This window comes from Mizuhopecten yessoensis, unplaced genomic scaffold, assembly GCF_002113885.1.
Source record: "Mizuhopecten yessoensis strain PY_sf001 unplaced genomic scaffold, ASM211388v2 scaffold11047, whole genome shotgun sequence".
Classification (NCBI taxonomy): Eukaryota; Metazoa; Mollusca; class Bivalvia; order Pectinida; family Pectinidae; genus Mizuhopecten; species Mizuhopecten yessoensis.
In genome coordinates this window covers 1302785-1325805 of record NW_018408852.1, presented here as the reverse complement: position 1 = coordinate 1325805, position 23021 = coordinate 1302785, and the positions used below count along the sequence as shown (strand labels likewise).

At 36.4% G+C, this 23021-nt stretch overlaps 1 protein-coding gene across 4 annotated transcripts in view; it reads right to left on the bottom strand.

Annotated features, from left to right (window-relative positions):
- LOC110465038 (calcitonin gene-related peptide type 1 receptor-like) overlaps positions 1-23021 on the bottom strand; it is a 114068-nt gene that overhangs the window by 25811 nt on the left and 65236 nt on the right. For all 4 annotated transcript variants that reach the window (XM_021520602.1, XM_021520604.1, XM_021520603.1 and 1 more), the window contains 3 exons: positions 3107-3217; positions 2277-2389; positions 1945-2045 (listed from right to left, as the gene is read on the bottom strand). In XM_021520602.1, the coding sequence (XP_021376277.1) occupies positions 1945-2045; positions 2277-2389; positions 3107-3217 (325 nt within the window). The remainder of the gene's footprint in view (positions 1-1944; positions 2046-2276; positions 2390-3106; positions 3218-23021) is intronic.

Below are 23021 nucleotides of genomic sequence, written 5' to 3'. Positions count from 1 at the left end.
TAGTTAAGGCCAAATAATATCTCATATTTCATGCATGATCTATAAATAAGGAACTTCTAGGATGAACGGAATTAAATCTTAGCATATAACGTCGGCCATCTTTTATCTGCCTATCAGCAGTAATATGAAACATGGAAATCAACAAATTAGTTCATATATTTTTATATACACCGAACAGATTGTAATGATTGAAAATCATCATGCAGTTTAAAAAAAACAAATATTTACAAAACTGTTTACCACAAAGAACACTATAAACCCGGAGGAGGTTCAATAACATGGCACAATTTAGCCATATGATAAAACAATGTACTGAAAAAATGTAACGTTACTACCATCGGACGCGTTAAAGTACCGACGGGACTTGTAACGTGCAGCTCGCGTGATATTCCTGACCGTAAAGTACGTTATAAAGTAAAACATCAAAACATTGTTAGGCAAGAAATTGCTCGCCGTTGGAGAAACACCTCTTTAATTCGCCAATGTTCTTTTGGATTGCATTTTGCGGATATTTTAATGACGTTTTGGTCAATTACAATACTAACAAGACTTGGGCAATAATGTGGCTCTGATAGACACTTCAACCTGCCATTATCGTTAAGCACTAAGTCTGAATAGAATATTTATAAAAGACATTACTTATTTTTAACATTTAATCTCGGTTATTTATTGTGATGCGATTTTGATATATGTATCCCTGTAGGTGTTAGGACTGAATTATCCTCTAAACGGTTTTAGATTGAAACACCGATGAAGTATATTAACTTAACAATTTCCGCCGGTGTTTAACATCTGCTTTACACAAAGGCACAGGCAAGAGGAACGACATTAATCGGACAGTTTCGGCGTACTTTAAAGAGTTTATTCAATGCAGAAAGTGTAGGTTTCCTGCTAAGATATAATCAAGTATTCATATAACACGACCGGAGAAACCCACAGGGGAGATAACTATCATTGATCTCACCAATTTATTTTGCTTTTCAAACGCTTTAAACGGAATTGATCCCCTTTTGCTAATTATGTTTTCGCTGTGTAAGATTTAACCGCTTGACCCCTTAACTTCCAATCTGAAACCCAGCACTATGCTATGTTTACATGTAATACATTCCTGATGTAGGTTGAGAAGTACACGGTAACGCCTAGCTATTAATATAACAATTTCCGTTTTTTAGATTTTATCATACTTTTTATAACGCTTGTGATATAAAGCAAATGTAAGTGAAACAGAACAATTAAAAAACCCATTTTGAATACGTTTAATTTTTTCCACCTTTGATATTAAACATAATATATATTTTTTATACAAACTATTACTAACTTTTTTGGTTCATTTTGTACCGGAGGATTTGTAGGTAAACGTGGTACATACAGGGAACACTCGACATATTGCCATTACTGATTAAATGATATTGTTTAGTGATATTCCGTCTTTTCGTATTGCAGAGTTATCTGCTCTTGTGAGCAGGTATTTATTGTGACGTCATTAGTTTGTGTGAGAAAATGACGTCGTTTTCTCTAAAATGTATGACGTTACTCTCACAAATTACAATCAATACCTGCTCATAAGAGGAGATAACTCTGCAATACGAAAAGACGGAATATCCAGTTAAACATTAATAGCAATAATTGGACTCTGACATACACATGCATTTTAGCCAAAAAGAGCTGGCAAATTCAACAAATCGAGAGTCATTATATTGAGATCATACACGCATAAGTTTGTGGTTGTAGTATATAATATTATTAACATTAATATATTGGACAACATACCTTTTGTTTTGACTAAGAGTAATACTTGGTTTGCACGCTGGTAAATTATCCACAACCAGCTGGACTATTATTTTTACATCAAGCTTGAAAAAAATAAGACAAACGACGTAAAAACCGTATCATTAAGTGAGGAGGGAGAGCTAATTACATATACTATATATATATATAACTTACCTGAATCTGCAGAATATGAAAAGGGATAATAGAAGCATAGCCACGGAGATGGAATAGCCGCTAACGAATATGTAAACGTGTTCATGGCCGCTGTTGGTGTCCTGAAAAACGAGTATAAAAGATGTTTATTGCCATTAATCAAACGTTCGGTTCTTACATGTTTGATGTATTTTAAACATTGTTTTGTTTGGTTGTATTGTTGTATACCCTTGATGCGATATATATGCCAACTTCGTTGTGATTTTATACCGTATCTACGTCTTAAAAATAAACATATTTGTTTACTCCTCCCCCTTTATATTGGGACACATACACAAATATCTGTTGATTACCTCTATGAATGTATGGATGTCCTTCCAGCAGTAACTGTAATCTGATTTTTCTTTACTTGTGTTTGGATTTCGCCACCAAGTTCCATTTTCTGTACATTTTTTGTAGGCAAACTCTGAAAGGCAAAGACGCTCTCAATTACATGTGAGTTCAGCACCACCATCGGTAACCAAGGGATACCACGCATAATCTAATTATTTTGTTTATATAGTAAATTAAATGGGATTGGTTTGTTAGTGAACACAGTAGTAATATAGTAGGTTGTGACTATTTGATCTTAACGATTGTTTCATAATGAGTCAATTTGTAATATGAAATTTGCGGAATCCAGGTTCTACTTGATTGCACACTGAGATTGACTCTGATTTAAGCTAAATTTGTTTTGGTGGGTACTTAAAAGTTAGGTTGTTGATGCAGAAAATAAACAAAATAACAACTGTTATTTCACTATTTAACCATTTCGTCGTTTTAGGATCTAACATTGATACTAAGGGCCAATATAATAAAAACACATATCTGAAGTTTCTGAAATATATGGGAAAAAATTGCTGAAGAGGAAGGAAAACATGTCAAAACTATTTGAAACGTTACCATTCTACAACTTTGACTGCAACGGATTATTACTTAAGCCAGTGTTGAATATAAATTATTCAAGGGGAATTACTAATATCGAACATACTAACGTAAACTCACCTTCAATGGAAATAGAAACGAGGTCATGGTCGAGGAACTGCGGCTTAACTTAAGTAGGGAGACTAACGTTCGGAATCATCCCGATTGTAAGACATATGATAACGGTGGAGTGACTTTGGTCGGATTCTAGTAAACTTACCGTTTGGATTCATTCCCGGGATCGCTGGACACGGGATAACGGCTGTAGTCCCGGCTTGTGTATAGTTCCAGCAGCCGAAAATATCGCTGGTAGCATTGCAGTACTGCTCACCTGGAAAACATAAAATTATCAAACGTAAGCAAATCATTTAGGTACAATTTCACTCTATCAGTCGTTGTAAAAGTCTCTCAAATTCACTAGAGAATTTATAATATTATAAGCAACAAAGGCTTTGTACGACTCGACTGGTCAGACGATCACGTAGTGTACAATCACCTGTCTGACTATGAAACAGGCTGTCATAACACGTCATCTCCTTGTTAGGAGATTTGTTTTGATTAGGGGACACGGTAGTCTAGTGGTAGGACGCCGGGCTCGTGACTGAAGTGTTGCGGGTTCGAGTCACGTCACGGCACTGTGTTGTATCCTTGAGCAATATACTTTACTCCGCGTGTTTCAGTCTACTCAGCTGTAAATGAGTGCGTGGTTGGGGAGTGCTGGAATCGTTGAATGCTAGCTGTGAGCGCCGAAATGGCAGCACCGGCCGATGCTCCCCAGTGAGTTGAGGAAGATATCGGCTGGTTGCAAAGGTCCTATAACCACGGATAATAATTTATGAACTGCTTTGAGACGACGGTTGTTATAATCATATCTGAAACAATTATCCATGTGTTATAAAGCATTTTAGAGTTATTTTACAAATTATATAGGCCGCTATATAAATGTTGTATATTTTGATTTATTATAAACAGATAAAAGGCAATTCAATTTTAAGGATAAAACGTCGGGAGTGTGTGTTTTGTGAACCCCGTATTCTTCTCGAGACGTGAAGTCGTACGCAGAGACGAGACCTTCGATTTCAATTTTACAGTGCAATGCATGTCGTCAGTTACCCTAGTAATTACATTAGTTGTTTCTGAATGGCCGCCTATAGAGTTAATCGTCCTTGAGGGCTGGGGGCGAGAGTAGGAAGACGGCTCATGGTCTCCATCGCCTACTACACAGATATAATTTTCATCTACACCTATATACCGTTAACATAGCTCCAACACCTACTACACAGATATCTGGCTTTGGATAAGAATTGTGATGTATTCAGACAAGTGCAAACTTTTATTAGATCCAGTGGAAGATTTTAACATGTTTCGATTATGAACTTGACTTTAAAATATGTTTTTGTTTTTGTTTGTTTGTATGTGTATGTGTTACTTTAAAAATCGCTTCATACTACTATGAATTGTAATTGACAGTCTATATCATCATCTGTTGTTTTGAATTATTGTTGTAAGGAGATGGCTTCATAAGTTGTAATAACTTGTGTCAAATCCTATTTTCCGATTCTGGTTATCAAAATATGTTTAAAGTCAAAAGTCACAGATATACTTATCATCTTAATGGCCATGTCTCACCTATACCGCTAACATGTAACATCCTTGGTGATTTTGTAATAATTTAGTCAGGTAAAGCTGGATAGTCGGTACCAATTTTACTTTAATTAATATTCAACTAGCTTATCTTTTAACCTTGTTACAATTACATATGCGTGCTATTATTTTTCTTTCTGTCGTTGTTCTGTTGGTGTTAGAAGTTTTACGTATTTTCAACATGCATCGTTATGTCATTATCTATCCGAGTTATCTTTCTCTGTACTGAGCGAAACACTCAACAGCTTGCCACTGTTAACGACCGCATATCAGGTATTCTCAAGAAGATTGCTTTCAATTAACTCATAAAATTTCTCTGTCACCCCTACATATCTGCCACCCCCGATATTTGCGGCTATATGTAGACAGTTATTGTGAATGCGCAGGACTATCAAGAAATCCTACCAATGTTGTGTGAGCTCTCATTTGTGAACTACCTTTCTCATAATGCACCACCTAGTCCATAGAGACGCACGTGCCGGATAGTATCTAAGAGGGCACGCGAACCTGAACGTAACCTGACACTAACATGCCTTTAGGAAGATATATAATGTCTTGTTGGGACAGAAAGTATGGATCCTGTAAATATACCTCGTCCATGTCTAACACAAACAGTCTAGTCTACTCAGCCAGAGAAACGTCTCGGACAAGTTCTCCTATACGTTTATGTTGTTGGACGCATACATATATAATTAATTTTAAAAGGGGATTTTATTGTTGTTTCTCTTTCTGAATCGTTAAAAAGTAAGACAATGGCGAACGAAAATGATGCAAAAAAAAATCCTTAAAACATTATTTGTGAAAATTGTCGAAAACACAATAAATAAAATGAATCAAATATTAAAAAGAAGTCGATATGAGGACAATGCTTTTTTTAAAATTTCAAAGCTTTTAAATTTACGAAATGCTAGTTTCTTGACGATACATGGACTTGTAGGATACATCAGTTTCCCGACTATCCCTACAAGTATTTCATTTGACTTGTCGATATAAACACAGTTAACAGGAAGTGACAAGGGCCATTCCAGACTCCATTTATCTACATCGATCTGTATCTACGGCTGCGCTATATTTTGGTATTTGGCGGGAGTCACACGGGGATGTTTTGGCGGGTGTGTGGGGCGTTCTTTGGTCAGTAAACGATAGAGGTCTAACACAACCCGAAAATTATGTCGACATGATGGATTACAGAGTTACACTGTCGTGTTATATTAGAAGGTATGCTCGTCCATTTTACGTCTACGTGTATCTAATAGACTTATTGGTGTCTTCCGGTAATCGAGTTCTTTGTAGATAGCCGAGCAACGCGTCCTACAACACCCTACATTTACAGATAATGAACATCAACTGTTTCTAAGTTTCTCACAAGGTGAATACAAATTCAGTCAGTACTTTCTAATCGATTGTGAAGAATACAATACATAACACATTATTGTTCATGTATTGAACATGGAGTAGGTGTCAGCTCCAACAATGTCTGTGCGAAACACAGTGAGCTAAATTCGATATGAAAATAACTGGTACATTACGCTATTTCGTCCTGACAAAAGTTTTCATCATTATCTCCTTGATCATAAAAATACCTGTTTCCATTAGCGTTAGCATGACCTCGCCGACGTTTCTTAAGCCCTTTTAAACCGATTAAACCTCCGATAAACATGCTTATAGATTAGTTTTGTTTTTAATGTCAAAATAGGAAGCCATCAGTAGAAGTTGTGTTGAGACGTACCGACTGTATGAATTGATCCAGATTTAACAGGACCTACCGACACAAAGTATGTGCTTCCTGTATTTCTCCTTTTTCTTAAAACAAATTAGAAGAATAAAGTGCCATGTTTGATATAAATTACGCGATTAAATATATAAAAAGAAATTCTTACATGCCTTTAGATAGTTGGAAAGCCATCAAGTGTTTTTTTGCTTTTATTTTGATGCATTTAAACAGGAGATTTCGTTTTTATTAACAAATGTAGATCATCGTTCCCGGACTTTGGTTTAAAATGTGAAATTGACAATCCGTTAAAATTTGAATACAATTTTATTCATTTTCGAAATTTAATTGCATTCTGGTTTTAACATCAAGATGTTTACAAACACAACTAATGGACAGGATTCCATATCGTGTCAATTTGGTGGTTACAGGCTATCAGTAGTCCGATATAAAAAAAGTTTTGCATGTATTTAATTTGTTCTTTTAGATGTAAAAAATTGAAAGTTTTACTGCATTCGTTAGGATTAAGAAAGGAAATCTGATGATACGACATGCGAATATGTACTTTTAAGGTCTCGTTTCAAAACGGGCTTCCTTTCACCATTATTTTAAGGAGAAACATATCGTTATATAAAACACCGATACGATACTGTACGTTCGTTGATGTACATTCGCTGACAAACATATGGCCAGTATAACGGGTGTACTGTTTAACATCTAATACGCTGGTAAACGGTTTATAAAACTTATTAACAACACTGTTGCTGCGCAATAATTGTCAAAGAATTAACTCCAAGCGATGACAGAGCTGGTGCTATAAGGCAATCTGTATGTATTATATGCTGCTTGAAGTGTTTGTCGAAATTGCACACTAACACTTTGAGCGCTTAATGACAACTTCTATTAACGTTCCTGTCCCTGATAAATGGCAAATACAAGGTTCAAAATCCGCAATGCTTTTAAGCCACCCTCATGGAATCAAGACACAAAATTGTATGTGAATTTGAAATCCATTGCATCAGATAATGAACAAGGGAAAAAAGCAGAAATGTTATCTTTTTCATTTTTGAAGGATGCTTGTAGGACTATTTTTAGCTAACTTCGCAGTATAACAGCTGCGGCAGCGAGTTTAACACCATGTTAATCGCATTGTTGCTGTCAATTTCTTTCTTGAGAATACATTTTCCAACAGGATTCGTTTTTTGCTAAATTGACAATATTTATCAGATGCTTTATCGGGCTTCTTTTGAAATGAGTTTGAAGTTATTTGGATGAGATACTGGATATATTGTCTAATTAGATGATGTTGAATATGATAATTTTGAGTAAGATAATGTTGAACAAAATAATTATGACTCTAAGGTGATGTTGAAAGAGATATTATAATGTGACAATTACGTAATGATGAATAATAAAGTGTTGAATTAAGTTATGTTAAATCATAAATATAATGTTTCGTTTTCTGAATGAGCAATGACGCAAAACTGATATGTCGTAAAATCAACACCATATATGTCGCAGGCGTTTCAGTGGAAACTAGGACGAAACAATATATACGACCTAAAACGGAGTAATGGGTACTTATAGTCAATATATGCGCCAAAACAGATAGAGAACGATAATGGCGATATTGACCACCAGCAGCGTGGAATATATAAATAGTTTTCTTGACCTACATCCGGTTGTAATAGTCGCAATCATCCTTTGGCTTATTACAATAATCACACTCCGTCATCATGACGATCACCAATTTTCTCTGTCAAATCCTGTACACGCGTCGTAGCTGTACATAGTCTATCATAAAGACAACAATAGTGCAATATCTTGACCACCTCATACATCTTCATTTCGGCAGACATATTAACCAATCAAGAACCCATCACTCAAACATTTCCGGTTTTATCCGTTTTCACATCATCGTGTCTCTTATTCACGTGCACAAAGGTATATTTTTGTAGCAATGTTCCTCGTCCTATGCAACTTATATAACAACACACATATAGTTTGATTAAAAACGTATAGTTATATTGGTTGATTTGGTTTATTAGGTATAGATTCATATTTACAACTAAGGTCATTTAAGGACGTGTCTCCTTGGGTGACATGCATGTGAGTGTGCCTCTTTTCGATGGCACTAATTGTAGGGTGTTATCTCACTGAAATACACTGTACATTACCCATAACGCCACACACAGTATTCTTGACCAATATAATAACGGCGGGTTAACCAGGTGTCGCGATATTGAAAGCTACAGTACTCCGTTAAGATGTGCCCATGTTTCCGAAGAAATGAGACATATTCTACAGGTTGTTTTTGTGAAGGTTCAGTCTAGCCCCTGTGCCACATTGTTGATGAAAACCTAACAGGGTTCTGTCCTATAACAAATTTAGGAATCATGTTGAATCTGTTTATAAAAATATCATCTAAAACCCTTAAATTTATTGATTTTATCACTAGGAATATGTTTCAGGAATTCTGATTTGAAATAGCATGATATCCGATTTATCGATGTGTCATATGCACAAGTGTTATTATTGAGCAAAGTCGTATTTCACAAACTCTTGCAATTCAACTGTAACCAATATATAACGTTATATACGAAACACTTGTTCTAATATCAGTAGATCAAGCGTATCCTTAATTGCAGTTAATAGTTATCCTCAAAATGAACGGGTGAGTGTAATGATGCGATATTGTAAGGTATTGTATTGTATGTATGTATTGTAAATATCTCACTTATGAAACCGATGAGTCAAAAGACGAAAGTTAATAAAAAAAAAACACTTGAATTTGAACTTGATATAGTCAGTTCTCAGTATTAACGGACATGTTTCTTTATGAAAAGCTTGTTTTTGTTTATAATAATATTGATTTGCAAACAAAACACCGGAAAGCGTAAACAATTCCGTGGCATTTTGTTGTTACTAGAAAGGTGCGGTATTTCCATTCCCGCCCACGCTGTATGTTGCGTCATTTAACAGTCTTTACTAACATTTTGATCGTGTTTACCCAGTTCTGTAAACAGAGACAAATATGCTGAGAAGCAACTCTATCAAAAATGACATTCCACTCAGCACGATAAAATATAATAACAAGAACGCACTAATGAGGATCACACCTACGCACAGTGGCTGTTGGCTATGTTATTGAAGAGGTACTCTGTTAGAAAACAAAGCTTCTGTATTGTCATTTTCAACATTCTTCTGTTTTATGAAAAAGATGATATTCATCAATTCATATATATATTAAAACTGATGAACATCTACTTGTATACCCTACTATGTTTGGTAGGGGTGCGTGCTAACACGATGCCACTCTATTCCTGTAGGTATCTATACAAATGTTTCGTTTGTCGATACACTGGTACAGTGAGTGTTGACAGATCTGTTTACTTAAGAAGCCTGGCAGTTTATAAATACAATATGACAGAAGATGGTATAGATCTGCCACACAGGGTGTCTCGCGTTAAGTACATTTCGCCATGTAAGAGAAACAATATCTGGCGCAAGCGGCTTGAAAAAATGGTTTACATATACATGTTTGTACGCTATACTACAGCACATCATCGATATCGAGGTTCTAGAGGGGAAAACATGCTGATCGACATTTGTTTATACAAACGGATAGATGTAAAAGTTATGCACTTCCGCAAACTCAATGAACGGACATCTGACAGATTCCTTTGTAAGACTCGAAAAACAAGTTAACAGAGAGAGTTTAAAGTAAAATCCCTCTGACACAGGCGCCCGGGATATTCATTTAGATATACTTTTATTCTAAAAATTTCAGCGGTGCAGGGAACAATAACACCACACTAAGAGTCGTCAAGGACTCTACAATATATTAGCTCAAACAACACCATACCAAACTCCTAAACGTCACCATACTAATTGTTTTTCAGTGACCCTGAAATAGAATTATTGAAGCTCAGAGCACCATACATTATGCTGTCAACAACTCTCCTCGGGAGGAGCCTCAATGCCATACATGAGCTCCACAATGGCGCCTGCCACCAAAAGCCTCAATAGCAAATGATAATAATCGTCATGGATTCTCCAGTTGCCTCAAAAGCATTTGTCAATGACTCTACCTACGATGAATACTTTCCTCGGGAGTCCCTCCTCGGGAGCCTCAAGACTTTGTAAATATCTGCTAAGGATTCTTAATCGGAAACTTTGCTCATGGGCCTCAATACCCTATAAATAATTGTCAAGGACTCGACATGAGCCAATACACTATCCATCAGTCTTGGCAGGCATACTTGGCACGGGCATCGTCAGTGAGGGGTTACGTAATTGGTTTACACCTGTCCAGGTGACAGATGTACTGCAAACCTAGCAAAACATTTATCGACAGAATATCATAAATTACATGTACCCAAAGTAAACGGGATATGTATTACAGCATCAACGAAATTTGCTTACGTATGGACTACGTAATACCTACGTCGATTTCATACATTTTAAGTGCGGTACCGTTCCGACTGGTTCGCCCGTTGTCAGTATAATATGACCGGGTGGGTGTCCTGCTGGGTGCCCTCGGCAGTGTTAACAGTGAGGTAGCACTATAAAGTCGGCATCAGTTCCGCGCTATCACAAGGAGATAAACACGAACATATCGCAGCCTCCCAAAACACACACGCAAACACTACACGCATGCATCTTGCATACATGGGAGGCCATCCTTAAATGACCATAGCTGTTGATAGGACGTTAAACAATACTGAACCAAACCAAACCAACTTCTTTACTGTTGTGGGACTTTAAGCGTATATTACAACTGACAGATCACGTTTGGCGAGACATGTACTATATAATGACACGAAACGTGTCCGATGATAAATATACCGGTGTATCTTAATAAGTATCACTAAAGTATTTACAGACTTTGAAGCGTCCACCGAAAAGGAAATTGAAATCCACATTGATATTCAATTTTGTAATGAAATATTTATCCCTACATTTTTATCTCGCCTATCACATGCATACAAATAGGATGATCTATATCGTTTTTAAGATTCTGAATAGTTATTTCGGTTTTAAACACAATAGAAAAAGTCCGATGCCAGGAATAGTTTATTTTCTCTTCTGTTAAAAGCCAACTTTGACAGCATGAATAATATTGAATGATAAGAAGGTAACAGTGGATTGGTAGCGAGCTATACTGAACACGATCCTCTCAAATACGGTGCCTCGTTTTCTATCCGACTCTTTTATCAAGATTAGGTTTTAACATATGGTTTACGGGCGTTTAAATTGAATACTCAGCGATCCTGTCCTTTTTAACGATATGTTATATAACTAGTTCACGGACAAGAACATGATGCAATTGTAAGCTTCACAATCGGAATAAGTATATTAGCATCACTTTGTCATGAGTAAATGTTTCGTTGTGTGGTTGTTTGTTTGAACAGTAAGCAGAGGAACATCTAATACACAATATTGAGATAAGCAGCAATCAGCTTTGTTTATTCCTAAGTGAACGGAGCAGACAAATCCATTTTTGGAGTAGGTAATGACGATCGGAACACGTCGGTCTATATACATGTACTTAAGGAACAAACTACAATCGGCCGAGATACTCCGAGCGTTATCTTCATTGCTTGCTAGTATACTTGTAACGAACATCCGTCAGGCGGCGCTCCTATCGTTCTGTATGTTCAGTGTCCACTAATAAATAGTCTGCATCTGATATAGACCGTGGCGTTTGTCGGTGACAATGGATGACGTTTTGAGCAAACTTATCTCTTAGACTGCAAAGTATTTTAAAGCACAAGTGTGCAAAAGCCTCTTTAACGGTACGATATCGGCGGTCAAACCGCAGCCCACACCCTATTATGGCGACAAGAAACGTTCGGTACTCAAATTTAATGTCGGCAATTCAGATACGCTCCTGTCTGACAGCAAAAATATCGTCAAGATTTAAATTTTCAAATTTATTTCAACTGACATTAAACATATATAAGTTTTTGTAGCAGATATATGTTACCGTCGTGCGATAGGATTGTTATTGTCACCTGCTGTCTTTAAATGATATCCTATCTCACTCAGTAAGTGCCATGTGCTGTGTAAACTTACTTTGTATTTTGAAATATTTCAGAAATGCTTTTATCATTTAAATTACATTTGCACAAAAAAGCATAAGTACACACACGCAGCGCACCCTAGATGCCAGCAAGATCACGATAATACTATTTAGCTGAAAAACCGAAGTAGTCTCGCGACGACTGGTTAAGTTTCTTGGCGACTCGAAATACTGGTGAAGTTTCGCGAATATAGATATATATAAACACAAAGAATTTATTATTCAGCTTAATACAGCATTTCAGGAATACCTACGAATGTGCTCTTTGGTCAATCGAAGGACACCTGTCTTCTTTTAAAAAAAGCACAAATACTACACACGATAAAGGGAATCATTTACACAGATATTCTGTAGATATACTGTAGACATACTGTATTATTAAGATATATCCTTTCTTCTGCCAAGCACTCTCTGACTGCGTATAAATTAGCGTATACGCAATGAAAAAAATAGGCTCGGCGGATTTATATCTGTTTCAATGATGGCGCCGTTCTCGCTTCAGCGATATAACTGTTCGATGACAGCCATTGTTTTTGTTCCTTCAACATATAGAAACTTTGAACATATTCGGAATTCTTTACGTCTGATTATATAACAAAGGGATGCTGGCAAACTTCACATTAAAAATTTTTGACGGTAAAGTAAACAATGGCGGCTTCCTTTTTTAACGTCCAATTGAGTCACTACTACAGCAGTATGTCAATGCGCGTATATAACGACCGTTATAAATGAATAAATGTGTTCGAAGTACTACTAATACTACTTAATTAAAAATTTAAAAGCCATGAACAGAAGAAAAATAGTGTTGTTCATTGCGTATTTTCTAAATTTACCCATATATCGATGTAGATTCAAAGGCTACCGTAGCTACCATCGTAGCAACCCGCTTCGAAAGTTTTTTTCTTTTCTTTGTATGGCATTTGAGCATTATTTATGATGTAAATATAAGGATTGACCTTCTTTTCGACGGCGTATACGGTAGTATGAACGCAATTGGCAACGAACATGATATTTATGGAGCGCTATCGCGCACCATTCATACTACCATATACGTCGTCAATGCAGGTAGATCCTTAAATATATTGTTGGATTTAGGATACGTATGGCAACATGAACGATAGTAGCGGCCGAACTTACATGAGTGGAGGACATTTAAGTAGCTTATCCGGTATATAAAATGCCTTAATCCCCCTCATAAACACTACGTTGTTCTCTCGTCAAAACTTTACAAAGTCGGCCTACAACGTCAGTTAAATCATCAGATACCATCAATATATCAACCTGTGAGTTGATGCTGTTTGACGGCCCTTCACAGTATTCCAGTAAAAAATGTAAATGTATAAAACTTCATGTGATAGCACCTTCTTATTCAGAGTTTGAAAACCTGATGTTATTGGCAGTATCCACATACAGGATCACACTGGGCTTACAGATGCTAACGACGACGTGACCTCCACGACGTTACTTTCACGCTTCTGGGTTCTGTTGATTTTAATAGCTGGGGTGATATACGAATTTATATGAAACTGTCAAATAAAACGGAATTGTCAGCAGTTTCTTCCACCGGTTTTTAAGTTTATATCACGACAAGATAATCAATATATAAATAATTTTCGAAAACTTCTGACGAGGTTTCAACTACTGGGTCAAGGGCAAAAGTTTCCCGAGTGGATTTGTTCCGCTCGCCCGTTTTAGATATAACGGATCTGTATTTGCCTTAAGCTATTTTAAAATAACACTTGGCTATAAATACACAGCCATGCATGTGACTTATTCCGTGTGACTTAGAGAGTTAAGGATAGGTTGTATCTGCAGAGTGCCGAAAGGCAATTTGTTAGTGGATTACTGCGTTGAAACAGTTTATTATCAATTTTAAGATAATTCGATAAGTTCACCAATACAAATTATGATGCCCTTGTGAGTATTGCACCATGTAGCTGTAAGATAAAAGATAAAAGATAAAGCTGCCTGTGATTGCAACAATAGATCCACTTTCTAACTCGCTTAGACAATTGCGTAATTTTATCACTGCATGTGTAAACATTAGACCTGCTCATGAACAATCCCAACGTTGTTTCGGATTTAGGGTATTTATCAGAAAACCAATATATTATCTCATTTTTTGTAACTCTTAACAGCTTTGTTTGAAGAAAACCTCTTAAACATTCTCAAACTTGAATAAAGTGTCCATCAGTCTGCATATTGCTCGTACTAAGTGTATTGCGTAAGATTCCCTTTGTTTTGAACCAATAAGATATCTTAATTAGCAAGATAATGTGTATGATAATGTTTTGTCAAGTGCCTTTTACGAGGTGAACAAAGATATTTTCTGATATGACGTCACTTTCTATTTACGGTATGAAATGGCAACGACGGTATTTTTATTCATTTATTCATAATATTTGTTTGTCTGAAAAAAACACTTCATCGTGAAAAGCAAATAAATTTTTTTTTTTTGTATAGAACGTAAGTTACCATCAAAAACCACTTTGAATCTATGAATACGCTTCTGATAACGTAAGAAACTAGAATAATTGAGTATATTACTGATAACCCTGTGAAAATATGTAGCTGGAATCGTGACATAAATCATAATAAAGGACCATCAGGCACCGCTCGTGTCGGACAGCAAGTGTGATAAAATAGTCGAAATGAATATGGGTTTCAATAGTCTGTTTGGGGCAAAGTTTCGCAATGTTATGAACTGTTTTGACGTAGAATCGATCAACTGAAGTGCCCGTATAATGGCGAAAAATATCACTCGGATCCAGACCACAAGTGTAATTGTGCATGCTAGATATCGCAACGACATATGTTCTCAATTTTATCAGATCTACAGTTCTCTTATCTCTGTGATATAAAATAAACTCTACAAAAACATCCTGTCAATTAAAGACCGGGTATATCTGGTCACTCTTCCTCTGTTATAATGAGTAACATTATGCAAAAGGTACAAGAGAACTGAGCTATCGAGTTGTTATTTATATAGGGAACATTTCTCCTACAAGAAAACATGTTTGTGTGTTGTCACTTTGCATGTCGTATTCCGTCTTTTCTTATTGCAGAGTTATCTGCTCTTGTGAGCAGGCATTAATTGTTACGTCATTAGTTTGTGTGAAAAAATAACGTCGTTTTTCTCAAAATAATTTGACGTTACTCTCACAAACAAATGACGTAACAATCTGTACATGTTTACAAGAGCAGATAACTCTGAAATACGAAAAGACGGAATATTTTATCACTCATCAGTTGACACTGAGGTGCAGTTTTTCGTTTGTGTTGACGTTGTGACAATTACCTGGTGTTTAAGCGCTAAGGTATATTTTGCTGTGGTGTGTTGACGACGTGTTATAAAAATTATATGATATATTTCATAATGAAGTGATTATTCTGAACGACTAGTTGCGAACAGAAAATCATTCATTAATGTATTTATCATGTATGCCACCGTTAGCTTAATCACTATACGACTAATAAGTCCACTCAACAAAACCAATCGTTCGTATGCTTAACAACGAATACAATATTCCATATAACATTCGTGTAACTTGCATAAGTCATACGACACAGTCAAAACGTCAAACCTAGACGTTGAAAACAGCAGAGGGCCTCATCGAAAACATATGATTGGCTTCAAATGGGACAAAGAATTGGGCTTTATCACATAATCTGAGTTTGAACATGAGAACGGTTCTGTGAATATAGTCTAAGTCATATAGGTCGTATGGTCCTCATTTTGTTTGCAGTTTTCTAATTTGTTCTACATATGCTCTATATGTTTTTATTAAAACATATCAGCCCTGCCTCAGTTATCGCTCTGCCATCTAACGCTTTACCCCGGGGAGATTTTTTGCCTTCTGATCACCACGTAATGGACGCAATCCTGGATTGATCTAACACGATATCCATACAATAAATACACTATCTTGCTAGCTGAACGCCAAATTGGTACGTAAAGTTGTCACTGGCACATTTTCTTAATACATTTAAAAGCAACATTAATCCCATATATATACAATTTAATTAGGTTAGGGTTCAAAATACATGTATCAGGAGAAAGTTAGTTTGAAGATTTAATAAACAAAAAAACGTTGTAAGTACACAATGCCCTGGTAACCAACGTCCTGCTAACCATACTCGGCCGTAATTGCATGTAGACATATTCATAACAAAAATAGAATATCGAATTGTCTTTCAGTTAGCTCACTAATCTATGTTTTTACCGGGGGAGATTAGTCTAGGGACGTGCCATGCTGCATGGTCGATCACGCTTGTTATAGCCACCCAATGGTCCTAAGAGATGACACCGGAACATTTCGGGAGGCACAGGTGTGGGAAGCGATTATTTGTGTTCAAATATTAGATTATTTGCTGCCTTCTCCTATCACGACAAGGCTACAAAAACGCCTGTGTCCAGAATCTTTTTAGGCAACTGTCTGAAAGGATAGCGTTTATGCTGGACATGAATTTCATCTAAAGATATCATTTATGTTTCAATTTATTGAAATACCTGTGTGACTCTACTTGTGATAAATTGTCTGGTTGCTGAACTGCTTAAAATAAAGCCTAAAAATAAGAAGTCGGCTTGAATAATATTTGACGTTTTATGTAGTTTATCCACGAAACTTTGATATTGTTACTGCTTTACAGAGAGAACAATTAGTTTTAAAACATTACTTATCATCCCAAACATAAATATATATAAAACAAAAGGTATAAAATCACCTTCACTAAATATCAACATTGATGATCATAACAGAACTAACAAGTCGGGGCTACAATCAATAGATATTCATCACATCATATCAAATCACGCTCCAGATCTATAAATAACGGGAACGAGTTAAAACAAACAATTAATATATTCCTATCTGACAAAAAAGTTAAAATCAATATACTATACACCAGGTACCCTTCAACAATGAACAATATATAAGAAGAATATAGTACACTAGGTAGACTAATTAAGTTTCCGGACCTTTCTCGTTCTCACACGGAGCCTTTGTTCCTCGTACCACTCGTGTAAAACATGTTTTATTACATGACTAGGTATGAAATCCAGGGATTGTTATATACATCCAGGATTAGATCTGTGTTGAAGTGTTTAGGGCCTCTTTATATGGTATTGGCCTTGACTGGGCATGTATCGTTGGTGAGTATTGTGGCCAGGCGACACTATTATGGCTTCCAGTTACTCCTCCCCGAGGAACATATTGTCTCAGATAAACACTAAACCCCTAGGATTACGTAACAAGTGATGACAGGCTACGTCTGTGTTACTCTCAAAGATTATCAAAGCTGATACATCATTTTGCTTTTTTAATTCCGTTTCTATGCTATCATCACCCCATCCTCGATATCCAGGGGTTACGCTCACTTTCGCTCTCTACACCCCTGGAATATGTCATAGCATAAATGAAGGCACGCGGCTAGTTGTTTGACTTGTGTCAGGTAAAAACTTGTCATTTAAAGATTACAAAGGAGGGACGCCCGACTTCAAAGCCTGTCATTTTTTACCGTTACGCGACAGCGAGATTCTTTTGATGTACATCAAAGGACCAAACTATTCTTTTCGTCTCACCCACAAGGTGTTACACATTGAGCCTTCGATTTTGCTACGACATAATCCAGTGGTGAAGAAAGCGAAAGTGAGCGTAACCCCTGGGAATCGAGGATGTCATCATCCTTGCTTAACAAGCTCTTCCTCTCCTGCTCCGTTCATATCATTCACCACCTGATATATTTTACTTAACCTATTACTTGCACCTATTACTTGAGTCTGATGTTTTTATATTGCCATATACCTTTCCTTAATTCGTGCGACTGAAGATTTCCGTCACAAAGTTTTAGCTGGAGGGAGGTATTATCTGAGTATACTAATACGATACCACCTCAATCCTCCGGCAAATACTGAGCACACGTGAAACAAATAATTAAATAACGCAAAAATATAATAACATATATTCTTTAGAAAAATAAAAAGGAGTCAACAGTGAACATGAGCTTTTTACATGTATAAGAAATTGATAGAAACCTTTTGTTTGTCTCATGTTTGCATGGTATGTATTCCGCGAACAAACTCAATCTTATGTCTGCGTTAGGTAGACAGAAACATCAACTAACATCTTTGTTATATAGAACTGGAAAACCAACTTATAGAAATATACTGGCTATTGGCTAATACATACTTAGTAAGAGACGCCTTATATATGTATCCACCTGCAGAGTAAGGGAGAATTAGGAATTTTCTTTCGTTCCCTTTATTTGGAGACACAAAAGCGACCAGAGTATACATGTATCTGCTCCACTCATTGCACGAGCTTGGATCTTTTTCTGTCTCTTCTTCTTTACATTAAATTTGCTTTCTATCGCAATCCTCAGTAATAATCTTGATTTTTTGGCCTCAGTGATGAGCGTTGGGATTCAGTGAAGAGGGTTATACATGCACGTGTATGTATTGTCCCGTAACAATGACATACCGAGTCGTTATAACTTCATGCTTAATTCACTGTGCTAGACATTGGCGATTTAATTGGTACCATTTAGGCTAGAACTGGTTGGCCTGTCGTCAGTATAATGTGACCAGGTGGAGGGCCATATCACCTCTTCATTTTACGACACTTCAGTGAAATGGCACAAGTTGTTGCGAGGCGAATTCCCCAAACAAACCAATTTTTTTGTTTATTTGTAAATGATGACCTAACAGTATGATTTTTTTTCAGCAAACGTCAGCTCCAATAAATATTTCACGTAACCCATCGAATTCTATGACACAAAGGAAAATAAATAGTCTGATATACAACATCGCCAAAACGAATCATGGTTTAAGTAAATATTCACGATTTGATCCCATCATAAAATTGAATCCCATTTAAATCGAGACATAAAATGGAACGGATTCATAAAAACTCGAATAACGGACGAAATGGGAATTTTTCCTGCGATTTCGACAAAAAGAGCCACATTACATACCAAAGTTAAACACTTAGATCATATAACAGCCTAGAAAGGGCGCCGAGGTATTGGAGATAGACGTTCATCCCGCATCCTAATAGTTCCTTTATTATACACACATGGCTGGTATAATTGATAGTGTCTAGAATCTCAGACACTCGGCGCTAACGAGACATTAAAGCCGAAAAATAAATGTTCTGTCAAGACAGTCACCCTGTATACGGTCTGTGCATTGGGGAAACAGTCACCCCCAACAGTAAGAACAATTCAATGGCCTCCTGTAAAGTCGAATCGAAATCAAATAAACCACATACAAAGATATCTTCGGAATTAAAAAACAATAGAATCAAAACGACACGAACCACGCAGACATAAAAAAACTAAAAAAAAGTCACTACGGACTTGAACAAAATCTTAGGCGGAATCATGTATTTAGGGAAAGGGACTCAGACAATTTTACCACATCTGTGTCCCCCCGGATGCCATTCCCCGTCAAATCGCCTGCATATACTTCGAAGGGACAGACATTTTTACAGCATCAATGTCCTCCGGGCTGTCAACCTACGTCAATTCCAGACAGAGAGTAGACAATAAAACAGTACACAGAATATGCAATAATATATCTTTACACACACATATATATACATTTTCATCTTCTAAGTCGTCTAACGGGTACGAGCTCTATAACTCAGTAACCTTTGTTTATAACGAACAGTTATTTGCTTTTTAACAAGGTTTAATTTTTCACTCTCTCTTTAGAAAAGACTTTCATATATTTACCACACGTAATAGTATCTAATGAATATTCATTAAGGAATGATTGGAATCACGTGCAATCCGACATAAACGTGTTTAACTGTAACCTGCATTACTCAGATCTTTGAAGTAAATGACTGTTTGTTAGATTTGAAGTATTACATATGTATTTCCTGGTATGAACACAGATAAATTGTATCTTCGTTTCCCTTCATAATGAATATAATAAAACAACATACTGTTGCTTTTTAAAAAACCTAAGTGCATGGACAGGATCTCTGGAGTATCCAGAATGTTGTATATATTATGTATACATTGCTTGTTGTAAAATAGTGACCAATAATAAATATTTGAAACACGTTTATAACAGGGACATTGATTGTCGTAAATATCAAGGCAAGAACACATTTAAACTGTACATTCATACATAGTGCATAGTCAAAAGATTGTTACATCGCCAGAAATTATTTTGATGACAATTTATTCTGATGTAATATTGAAATGCTCATTATAATCAAATATCGATACGTGTCCATGCGCAATTGGAATGGAAAGGCACTCAAATTGTTTCTCTAATTATTCCTTTAACATATATCGCTAGCTTTTTTTCAAGTATCACGTCACACTGGGTATTCCATATATGATTCCTTCTCAGATTAAATGGATACTTCAACATAGCTTGCATGGGATCTATGAAAATTGATGAGATTTTTGTAAGTTCTGTGCTTAAAAATGATATGGGGAACTATCATTGCGAACTATGATCGTTTTACATCAGACAACTCTGTGATTACCTAATATGTTATGAATTTTACATTAAGATACAACCGTTAAAACAGGTCATTTTAATCTATACGAAATAAGTCTCAATCTTTCATGTATCAGGCCATTCATACTTTATAACGATACACAATCGTATCTGATAACGAAGTATTCACGTGGTAGGGTTGCCTCCCTTGATATACTCTCTGATATGGTGACGGAATGGGCAATAACACAGCTGCGGCGCTTTTATGTAATGGCGTGCTTCCGTTATAAACCGAATATATGTTGATTGGAAGACGATATGACAGTCTGCTTGTGTGATTGGATGGGTTTTATGCACTCGGAAGAGTCGGGTATTCCTGTGCATTCGGAAATTATCCTGTTTGTTACGGGTTGTTTGTTAAATGGTATGGCGATGATATAATATAATTCCAGAGGACTTGTCATGATCAGCCCTTTGTCAATATTATGAGACCATTTATTGAGGTTTGATGCTTCATGTTATGTAATTCCAGTCAGATGGTTCTGTTAAAGTGCCCTGTTAGTGGCCCGATCGTCTGTGAAGATAGTCTTTATATGACCTAAGCTATTGCGAAAGATCACGTCCAACACAACAGACCCCGTCGTAATTTATAGGCACTTTCCCCCCTTTATGCTGTGTTTAAACATATGTTCAAGAATACTTGAGATATTGATTGTTTCGTTCAAGTATCACTGATATCTCTTAAGTGGACGAAATTGCCATATGGTACAGTAGTAAACGCTTCTATCTTTATCTTTCTTCACAGACTTACGAATTGTTTTTGATATGTGCTTTCTAATCTACATCTTCAATACTCCAAGGGTTTCACTCACCTACGCATGCTGCACACCTCTGGAATAAATCATTCGATGGCTGAGCATACGCCACCTTGTAGCTTAGACAAGAAGACTAGTTATATCCTTTAATGTACATCAAAAGAATCTCGTGGCCGCGTAACGGTTAAACTGACTGACTTTGAAGTCGGTTGTTGCTTCTTTTTCATCTTCAAAGGACGGGTATCAGCATAGCGATTATTCAGGGTTGTTGTTTTTACCAAAGACCAATCAAATAGGTAGCCGCGTGCCGTCGATTTCGTTGGGGTGCAAAAAACGAAAATTAAAGTAGCATAACCCCTGGAGTATCAAGGATGTCTCATTTCATACTTCTAGCGATAATTTCATGTCACAGGTTGGTCGACTGCTCGTAGACGAACAGCTATCAGTCGCTAAGGTTCGCTTTAACCGTTTTAAATAGCTGGAAAGGTGTCTTGCACGGTCGCCATAAAATACAAATTTTAAAATATTTCACCTAATGTAGCCAATATTTATCAATTTGTAACGTTTAAGCGGTACCTTTCAAATTTTCATTCTTTTGACAGTACAAGAGTTACATGGACAAATAGTGCAGTAACTACTCTCTTCTTGTTTTGCTTTAATGCATAAGCTTACTGAAATTATTTTACATACTATTGTCTGCTTTGTATAAAAGTGATCGTCACGTGACAAGTGGAAATTGCTCGTAGTATATAGAAGACGCTAACCGGAAATGAATCTGATTGACCTAATTTCATCATTATGTTATAGTACATTTATATTCAGAACCATCATGGGGGAATACCAAAGCGAAAACGGGGAAAAAATATAATACTTTTGATGTAAAAACATGATATACACAAAACTGGCATAGACATTTTTGATGGTTAGGAGGCAATGGTCAATATAATAAATGAGAAAATATCAAGTAACATTACTCTTTAAGTATAAATTCCTATATCATTTACAGCAGTATTCGTGAAACACTCGACACATTTGACCATATCTACCTGAGTGATATGGAATTAGTTTTTCTTTTATTGCTTTTGCTGGGTAGTTGGATAATAAAAACCTATATTTATATACATAATAAGCCGTAAGCACCTGTATTTAGTGCCATTAGATGCACGCCCGATGTGTGTTACGTATGTGGAGATGTACTAGATACGTCGCCTGTTTAATTCATTCCTGACCTATATCAGTGCTATCCTAGCAGGGGGTGTTTGTATCAAAAATTGTGGGGATGTGATACAGATTTACTAGTAATTAAGAAGCATTTAAGGCGACACAGTCAGTCACTTTAACGTGAAGTGCTTAAGGCGACAATGTCCGCCTCTTTCTATGAGGTGTTTGAAGCGAATCAGTTTAATTAAAATGTAAAGGTGA